The 10,875-nt window shown below is 29.6% G+C and overlaps 1 protein-coding gene across 2 annotated transcripts in view; it reads left to right on the top strand.

The window, feature by feature from the left end:
• Positions 1-4,835: 4,835 nt before the first annotated feature.
• LOC117171392 (small integral membrane protein 8) overlaps positions 4,836-10,875 on the top strand; it is a 35,788-nt gene continuing 29,748 nt past the window's right edge. For both annotated transcript variants that reach the window (XM_033358664.1, XM_033358657.1), the window contains exon 1: positions 4,836-4,973. Coding sequence is in view for 1 of the 2 variants with exons in the window: in XM_033358657.1 (XP_033214548.1) it covers positions 4,897-4,973 (77 nt within the window). In the remaining variant the exon portion in view is untranslated. The remainder of the gene's footprint in view (positions 4,974-10,875) is intronic.

Below are 10,875 nucleotides of genomic sequence, written 5' to 3'. Positions count from 1 at the left end.
CTAAATATATTTATTTGAATCTTTTATATTTAAAAGTGTTCACTTTTGAACTTTTAAATTTTACTGAATAATTTAATTCTGAATAATGTCAATTTAAATCTATTATAATCTTTTCAAATTATTAGCAGTATTTTTAAATCTGTACAGTTTATTGAAATTTATTAATCACGCATAAATTAACAAACGCCTAATCTTTTTATGCTTGCAGATGCTATTGTAGTTAAATACTTCCCAACAATTTTCCATCCAGGCACGGTTTGAAAGAAGTCAACAAAGGCCAACTTTCGACCATCGAGCACTGAATTAAGAGAAGCATTTTTCCTGCACGTTAGGGTATAAGGTCTATATAATAAGTTGTATTAAATAAAAAAAAACTATGCTTTTATATATAAAGAATTTATCGAGTTTTAACCCTTTCATAATTAATTTATCATTTATTTTATTACAGTTATATTTTATACTTCATTAATTCATAATTTATGTAATGTTTTCGAATACTATGGTCAATATTTGTTACTCTATATCTCAATTCGTATGAAGTTATACTAATTGCTTAGTGCGATGACTTTTATTAATTATGATGAATAGATTTAAATCTTTACCAATCATCAGGGAAAAACTACTAATTCGTAGAAAAAGCTTTAACATTAAATTCATAAATAATTATTTCTTATTAATTACATTTTTAAAGATTTTTATACGTATCAGTTATTTTTAAATTTAAGATTATTATCGGAATGCCTACTCTAAATCAATCGATAAAGGACTTCCTACTATTTATTTAGTAACACCTCATGAAAGTTCAGATATAGAGAATAAAAAAAATGGTTAAAAATAATTTAAAAATATGTATTTAACTATTATAAATAGTCCTTTCCACCATCTCAGATGGTGGTCGAGTTCTTGGAAGGGAATTCTTTAAACCCTATTTATTATTCATTAAATATGTATTTAGCAGTAGAGTTTGTCTGGAATTATGGGGATTGAATAACTAAGTAGGAAAATATCGATAATGTTGAAGTTTTTCATTGTACAGGTCAGGCATAGTAAGTGCATAGTTGCACGGTGTGGTTCTCATAATGTGAGATACCTGTGGTTTTTATAACATTGTGGCTGCGCGGGGGAAATTGGTTGCAAAAATGTTTGTGACTACTGCAAAAACTAAATATAACTAAATAGCAGTAAATTTATACTTCGGAAATATAGAATGAAGTTTTTCATTAAAAATAATACTTTTATTTGAATTTTGTTAGCTATTTCCTGGGGTATCTCATATTATGAGAATAGTTTGACGAGTTTGGAAAAAGCACTTTTTTTACATTTTTTCTATTTTCCGCATAACAAATTTTTTTACTTAATTTTAACGTTTTAGAGAAAAATTTAAGGTATTATAATTGACAATATACTATTTTTTTTTTCTAAAGAAATCTCAAAATTCTTTATAAAATGGATAAATTCGCTTTATCCTCTGCTTGATTTTATACAGAATTTTGAATTTTGATAGCATTCAACATTTTAAAGAGAAAAATGTTTAGCTCCGTCATAATTAAAATAAATTAAACTTATCAGTCATTAAAAAATAGGTGAACATAAAACTTTTTCCGGTAATGTAATAAAATTATAAGTCATAATTTATGATTTATAGCATATAAATAGCTATGTAACGATATAATATTTAAAATTTTAATTTTAAAAATAAATAATTAGTTTTCATTATATAACTACTCACTGATAATTGTGATCATTAGAATAATGATATAATAAACACTTAATATTCGAGTGGTAAATAAATATGCAGTACATCTTTTAAATTTATGGTAACTCCTGTAATTGTAACTGCGGTGGTAACTCATTTTTAAAATTCTCTAACTTAAGCAATTACCGTCGCGGAACGTCTGAAAAATGCCGAAAACTGCAAAGTAACTCTGTGGATTTAACCCACAAATCAAGAGGGCGCTTTTAGCAGTCGGATTTTGACGGAGTCTCTTATTCCATTACAGGAGCAATATCCCAACTCATCTCTGACAAGGGACAAGGCATGCCATTGCAGGGATGATGCAATGAGGGGCATGGTCCGCCACCTTTTGATGTCCTGCGGCAAACATGGCCGCGCCCACATGTTTATATTTGCATGCACAGTTTGTCGACAAAAATGCTCGTGCGCATAATCAAATGGCACATCGTAAAATGGCGGCTCTCCCCACTCATGGAATTATCTCCCCTCTCGTGGATTCAACACCGCTCGCCCAAGTTAGGATGGCATGCCTAGTCCCATGTTTCCTATGTCCATGTGGAACAAAATATTATTCTCAATCCGGTCGGTTTGCAAGTTTCTTGTATTGATACGCCCTGCCGATGAAAAAGCACTGAAAACGCACTCGCGAACAGCACTGGGCCGCTCATTTTTATGTTTCGTGCGAAGTTTCTGTATATTATTATAAATAATGCATGCACTATTTCTGATTTATATTGATATAAAGATCAACTCCTTGGCATTAACTTGAGTACATTATTTCAGACAAATTTTTCGTGAAGAAACGTAGCGACAAAGCACTATACAGCCTTTCGTAAATGATTCATATCTTTACTCCAATATACTTTCAAATATGCTTTAAAACTTTAAAAGTTCTTTGATAAACATTACATACGAAACTTTTATTTCTTGATAAATCATGAATTATTTCAATTTTTTGATGCTATGCATGGCAAAATATATTGTATAGTGCAAATTTTTATTTCAACTTCTTACGTTCACATTCGTATTCCACAGTCGATTTCAATCCGCCGCCCGAACTCGTTCCAAGATGGCAGGAAGGTCGGACGGCCTAAGATGCCGCCTCATTGGTTGACTTTTTTTTACTTGCGCCTGGCGGGACCATGCTGAAATACCATGATCCAAGAAGCTATGGTCCCGTGACTTGGTACCATGGACATAGGAAACACGGGGCTAGGCATGCCGTCCGAAGCTGGGTGAGCGGGGTTGAATCCACGGGAGGGGGGAGAATTCCATGAGTGGGGAGAGCCGTCATCTTACGATGTGCCACTTGATTATGCGCACAAGCATTTTTGCCCACAAACTGTGCATGAAAATATAAACATGTGGGTGCTGCCATGTTTGTCGCGGGACTTCAAAAGGTGACGGACCTCCCCCCTCACTGCATAATCCCCGCAATGGCATGCCTAGTCACTTGTTTCCTATGGCCATGATTGGTACGAAATACGTACAAGCCGCGCCTCGTAAAGTGACATCCATATTCGTTATAATGACAGCGCAGAGACGCTTTTCTAACATGGACATAGGAAACAAGGGACTAGGCATGCCATTGCGGGGGTGATGCAATTAGGGGGGAGGACCGCCACCTTTTGATGTCCCGCAGCAAACATGGCAGCGCCCACATGTTTATATTTTCATGCACAGTTTGTCGGCAAAGATGCTCGTGCGCATAATCAAATGGCACATCGTAAGATGGCGGCTCTCCCTACTCATGGAATTCTCCCTTTCCCGTGGATTCAACCCCGCTCGACAAGTTAGGATGGCATGCCTAGTCCCGTGCTTCCTATGTCCATGTTTTCTAACAATTCAAATCATTTCGCGTCATGATGTAGCACAGCGTTTCTAAAACTTACATACTCAAAAGCTGAAGTATTCGTGATTTAAGGTCTAAAAAGTTTGATCAGAAAAAGTTATCCAGCTTAGGGGCACTATATGTGAAACTTGAAAATCTGAAAATTACATTAACCTAAAATTGGAGCGGGCACGGCTTCGGATTGAGTTACAAAATTCAATCTTTAGTTTTAAAAAAGTATAAAAACACCTCCCGTGATATTTCAAGATATAGAGACTGAATAAGAATACAAATTTTTTCATCCAAAAAAGTTGTTTTGTTCGGAAAAACTGAAATTTTTGTGTGATGGTGTCGCGGTGTAACAAACTGTTCATCACTTTTTTGGTTTTGAAAATAATTAAAGGGGATTATTTGTATATTAAATTAGATACTAACTAAAATAACTTATTTTGGCGAATAAAAACCAAACTAGTTACATCACAAAAACATCGCAAAAAAATTAAGTTTTAGGTCAGGATGAAATTGGTATTTTAGTTGAAGTAAATTCAATTTTTTCATCTCAATTATTCAGAAACGCTTAAGAAGAGGGGTAGTACTTATAAAACGTCGGAAAAATACAAAAATTAAAATAATACGTTTAATGGGGGTCCAATACAGCAAGTCATAAATTTTATGAAGATTGTTGATCATAAAAATATATCTCGTATTGGATTATTATATTGTATTATATTGTATTATTATAATAATCACAATAATTCTTCATTATTATAATCAATGATTTTATTTTTAAACATTTATGATTAATTTTTATAATAGTTAAAATAATAAAAACATTAGTTTAGCAGACTTTATACAATTATTGCAAATGATTTATAATAAGTTCAGTAATGAAAAACACTGCAAGAAAATTTGTATACTTTCTTCGTTACTTCAAAAATCGGCCGTGTGCATAGTATGGAATTATAATTCTACAAATATGTTGCAAAGCACTTAAAATTTTAATAGCACGCATTTCTCGTTTTGATATTCTTTAGAAATATAAGTGACATGTTTCTGATTTTCATTTTACCTTTATACGATTATTTATAAGACTGTTTTCGAGTTTTTCTGCAGTTCGCATATGCGGCGTCAAACCCGGTTTAAACTCCCACCTAACGACCTTTTACAAATGGAGGTCACTTTACGAATCTCTACGGGCCATTTCATTGGTTCACTTTTTTTAGTTGCGCGTGGCGAGACCATAGCTTATTGGATCATGCTGAAATACCAAAACTAGTCGTGGAAATATATTTTAGTATGTATTTTATGATAACATTGCCCCATTATTGCAATGGGGCGTTATAAAAGAAGCGGTGCTAAGTATCTTTCCGTGAAACCACTGTCTAGAAGAAAAATTTCGAAAGCCTAGTAAGTAAATAGAATAGTAAATGTTAAGTTTTTGATGACAAACTGGAGGTTATAATGCTCGCCAGTAGGATAAAAATGGGATGAGATTTGGCGGGTGGCCACAAGGGGAAACTACGGCGCTGATTACCTTTAGAGCCGACTTGCTGCGAAATGCATGGTAAAAATCAGAAAAGTGATATTTTTCGGTAGTTCTACTATTTTTTCTTTGTTTTTTTGCAGGGAGAATAAAGTCAAATAATTTTAGGCCTCCACTCCATGTACCCAGGCTGTGGTCACTCAATGCTTTAGATGTGTCACAACAAAGTCGACGCTGGAACTATCTAGCGTATACTCATATCCCTAAGATAAGATAATAGATGACCTTTCAGATAAGCTCGATAATACCCAGATACTTTTCAGATAATGGTCCTAAAAACTAAATAAATTGCAGAAAACAATATAAAAACAAGTAGAAATACATAAATAATTGTCAGAATAATTATTTATACATTTCTATTTGTTTTTTTACTGTTTTATGTATGAAAATGTGTTTTTATGATGAAAGAAGATTGTGAAATTATTTTTGAAGTATGTTGCCGGTGAAAACAACAACAACGAACATTTACCGTTACTACTGTTGGCCATTCTGGAAATTTTGAACTTTGACTAGCGGAGTCAAAGATATTATAAGCCTAGATGCGACATGTGTATAGTTCGAGGAACGGCGCTCCCGGCGAAAATTGCCCGATCCCCCCATGCCTCTCAACCCGAAAATCGCACACACGAACTACTTTGCCCCTGCCATCTTCACCCGTCGAACAAGTCCATCAAATAGCCGATACTAAGTCTTTAAATACTAAATACTTAAAAATATAAAATACAAATCTTATATCGAGAATTTTTATTTATTATTTCCAATTAATAAATCAATTATTTGAATAAATTTTGCATCAAGAAAATATGTAGATGCATAAGATTTACTTTTAAATTAAATTAAAATGTAATTGTATCGTAATAAATATTTTTAGCTGACATCTTTTATGGAAAAAATTAGTCATTTTGCAATTAAAATTTCTGTCTATGAATAATATTATTTTGTTGTTTTGAAAAAAGCGGTAGAAAGTCTACTAAATGAAACTATACGTTTGAAGACATTAAAAGTTTTAATTGATAAACACATTGAGTTGAAATTTAAAGTAAATAATTTTTTTAATAAATATGATCGTAAAGCGTTCTTGCATGTATAATTAGGGATTTGGACTTTTAGATGTAGAGTTAAATTTTATAGGAATACCGCCACCCTCACGATTATTAATTTAAGTAAACAATAATTCGTAAAATTCTATGTTTGTGTAATTAATTATGAATTAAATTATAATGAAACGATAAAATTATATAATAAATATTTTTTTTTTAATTTTGTTATATAATATTTTATAGGAATTGATGTATCTTACTATTTATTTAAATTATGTCCCGATTTTTTAAATTGAGAACCCCATAATTTCAAAATTGAACAAATGTATTTTTGAATTTTACTCGAGTGGTTGGTCAGAATAAATAAATATTTTACCTAGCATTTCTCAATTTAATCTAAAAGATCAGAAATTATTGGAAAGTTTCAAACACATTTTTCTCTTAATTGTTAGATTGTAATAAAATAATCCGTAAATGAACTATTTATTGTCGCGGACATATTCTCATCGTGCGCTATGCCCGTGGATCGCAAGTTTGAGCGCGCCTGGGGCGCGCGTCTTTTGATTCCCGCGATGCCCGCTCAGATATTTATTCTTTACATTTAGAATGCTTGAATGAAACTTTATCAAAAACATCTCTTTAGATCGCAGTATTTATATTCGTTTTCATATTCTGTATTTATTACTTAAATAAGTATAGTTAAAGATTAAATTTCTCAAAGCTCTGTAGGCTTTGAGGTACACAATATTATTGTGACACTCGCGCTGAGCACTCGTTTTTTGGCAGACAGTTTTAAATTTATATTTTCTGAACCACCTTAAAATAAACTTAAAAAATACAATCCTTTTTTTAGACATTTTTCGCTATCTCGCGTGGTTATGCTAATAATAGGATTTTGGTTTTCATATTATTTTTTATACATGTATAAAGCAAAATATCCTACAAGTCTTCTTTTAGATTTTTTACGTATCTTGCGTCTTTTAGCGTAATATTGGAATTTTCGATTATCTGCATATATTATTTACGATAAAACAAAATTACGAGTCCTATTGAAAAGTGGTTTAAAGAAATTTTGTAGGATTTCTCAAAACCTATCATTTCTCTTTGAGACTTTTTGTCGTCTTTTGCGTCATTTGGTTTTTCCACAAATTTTTTATTTTTAATACCATTTTTATGATCAAAACCAAAACTACGTGTCATGTCAAAAAGTAATTCATAACAAATTTGTAGCTCTTTTTCGGGTAAATAATTTTTGTTAAATCATTTTTTTTTCGTAACTTGTATCATTTTTTCACGACGTTTTTTTAAAAATATTTTTAATGTTATTTTTCGCGAATAAAACAAAAGGTACGCCTCCTATCAAGAAGTGATTATTAACGAATTTGTAGATCTTTTTTGAGACCACAATTTTTGTTGATTCATCTTCTTTCATATCCTGCATAGTTTGACCACAAAATGGGATTTTTCATATCTCATTATTTTTTGTGAAATAAAAATAAGAATTTTCAACTTTACAAGAAAATCGAAAATGCTATAACTCTGAGAATTTTTTTGTATAAAAAAAGTCATCAGGATAAATTGTTTGGCCTTCTGAGTACTATTAATAGCCATAAATAAAAATTTTAAGTATAAAAAAATGGTCCCAAAATTTGCATTTTTATCCAAAATGGTTGTTAACTAACTCGTCCTTTCTTTTCGGACTTGTCGAACCTTTCTTTTCTTATCCTTTCTCAATCATAAATGATGAGAATGAGAAAAATTAGAGGCCCTTTAATTTTTGTTCTTAATTTCAGTTTTTAAATCATTTGAATTCTTCAAAGTAAAACACTGTTACTTTTCTCTGTAATATTGATATTTTATCCAATATAAATAAAATTGAAAATAAAGTTTCTTAAGTATAGTCTCAATATACTTGTTCTCTGTCATTCTTTTAGTTCCTGTAATTTCGTATTCTGAGTCTTGTCGATTTTTTGTTGTGTATTTTTATGCTAAGCAAATGTTAAACTATACATTATGAGGATAATTTCATTAAATGCAAAAATTAATATTTCCTGGTTTAAAATTGTCCTCCCGGCTTTAAAATTCAAAAATTTTGTTAAAAATTAATATATTTTTTTGAAAGCTCCTCTTATTTTGGTAGATCATTAATACAATGCTGGAAAATTCATTTCTTTGGTTAAAAATTTAACTATTTTTTTCGCAATTTATCTTCTTTAATTGAAAATTAAACGACTTGGTTAAAAGTTGAACTTTATCATTAAATACTCATATTTTTAGACTCCCCTTGATCTTTGGGGTTGACTCTTTTGTTAAAAATTTAATTTCTCGATTTAGTTGAAAATTAATCTTTTTTTAACATGTAACAATTTTCTTAACATTTTGGGTTTTTGTTTTGTTCAAAATTAATTTTTTATCTTACAATTAGCAATTTTACATTTTTGTTAGAAATGTATACTTTATAAGTTTAAAATTTAATTATTTTTTAGAACATTCTTTTGTTTTGTTAAAAATTCATCTTTTTGGTCGAAAATTAATTTTCTTGATTTTTTTTTACGTCGTCTTTTTATTAAAAATGCACTTGTTAAGTTCTAAATTAGTATATTTTGATTAATGATTTAACAATATGATAACAAATTAAAGTAGAATTCGTTTGTTAATGAACTTTTCCGTGTTTTTTTTCATGTTTGTTAAATCTAGTTTTTTTTTTAAAGCATGTTTCTGCAAGATTTACCTCTTTGGCTTATCATTGAACTTTTTTTGTTGACAATTTGGTTTTTTATGTTAAAAATTACTTTTTTTTTTGAAAATTGCAACTTGTCGATTCTTGATTAGAAATGGATCCTTTATAAGTTGAAAATTCCAATATTTGGTTGAAAATTCATGGAATTTGTTAAAAATTTGTCTTTTTTGATAAGAAAATTAATCTTCTTTGTTGCAAATTCATTATATATTTCGACTTTAAAGCTTAGGAATTTAAAATGTTTCATATTGCATTCAAACCAATTGAAAGTGAGTTTTGAATAATAACTGATCCGATGGATTTTATTAGCTGTAAGGCATAGCGTAAGGTACCAAAATTTAATTGTAAATTAATTGAAATTGTAATTTTTCGGTTGTAACTTACGGGACAATAATTTCATTCTTTGAAAGATTTTCTACAAATCTTGTTGATAATTTTTCCTTGGAAAAAATCTTTGATTTTATTTATTTCTTTGAGTGAATTTTTTTATGTTTGCAATAACAAAGAAAAACTATCTAATTAGGGGTTGTAAGTGTTCAAAATAGTGATTTATTTTTTTCATAAATAGTTTCGAAATAATTTTCACATTGTACACATCATCAATATAATATACCTAAAAATCAGCTGATATGTACAATGTGAAAATTATTTCCAAACTATTTATGAAAAAAATAAATCACGATTTTTAAACCCTTAAAACATTTAATTGGAAAGTTTTTCTTTGTTATTGCAAACTTAAAAAAAATTCACTTGAAATAAATAAAATAAAAAATTTGTTCAATCCTTGGTGGGAATCTTTTTACAAGTACGAAAAAGTATAACTATTTTTACAGGAAAACACCAATGAATATAATAATTTTTTAAATGCTATGAAATCCAGGTGGCCGTTTTAATCAAGGAAACAAATTTCCGGTCATTTTCCAAATCGCAAAAAATAATTGAATTATTTTAATTCTTTGGAATTCTTTCCTTTTCCATTTTTTTGTAATAGCCTTAGTTGCTGAGATACACCCCTAAACGCCTTATATTTATTTAGAATTTTTTTCGATTTTTCGATTGTTTGAATTATTTTTATAAACTATTTGGATTTCTTTGAAGTTGTGGATTCTGATGAGCATAAGAATTGCAAGTGGTTAACTGCCCTCAAACTTTTAAAATTAAATTTTAATGTGCAAGGCACAGTCTAGTTACTGGTTTTTGTAATTAAACAAACTATAAGGAAAAAGATTATACGTTTCAAATAATCAAGAAACAAAAACAAACAAAAAACAGAACTTTAATATAATTTTGATAAATAATTAAATGAGTAGTGAAAACCTTAAATTTTTCCTCGGAATTAAATGTAAATTGTCAATTCGACACTACAGAGAAGTGTAAATATTCCTTCAGTTATATCTTTATTATGCGATAAAATAATAAAATGTTTTAGGATTTAAAATACATGTAGGATAAATTTATACAGTGAAGTATTCAAGCCTTCAATTCACTATTTTTTAAAAATTATATTTTTTTAAATAATGTTTAGAATTTCGCTACAATTCTAAAATATGACAAGAATTTTTTTAAACTTATTTATATAGTATTTCGAAAATTTCTCTTTTAAAAGAAACTAGACGAGAAATTAATTTATCTTTTTCATTGAACTAAATCCTGAATTGATTTAAAATTAATTTACTTTTAAAATTTATTTACTATCTCGAAAATGTCCCTTTTTTAAAAAGAAACCGTAAAAGAAATTAATTAATTTTAACATAATACTAAATATAATAATTTTAGGCCCTCATTAATTTTAATTTAAAAATATATTAATATTAAAAATATATTTTGACAATCAATTCCAACGGCATCAGCCGGTAACGTTGTAGACGAAAATACGAAACCTGGCGGCCACTGGGCGAGGCTCTAGAGATTTCGTATTTTCGTGTACAACGTTACCGGCTGATGCCGTTGGAATTGATTGTTAAAATATATTTTTTTACATCTTTT

Source organism: Belonocnema kinseyi, chromosome 4, assembly GCF_010883055.1.
Source record: "Belonocnema kinseyi isolate 2016_QV_RU_SX_M_011 chromosome 4, B_treatae_v1, whole genome shotgun sequence".
In the NCBI taxonomy this organism is placed as follows: domain Eukaryota; kingdom Metazoa; phylum Arthropoda; class Insecta; order Hymenoptera; family Cynipidae; genus Belonocnema; species Belonocnema kinseyi.
Note: the sequence above shows the minus strand (reverse complement) of the source record. Positions and strands in the feature narration are given on the sequence as shown.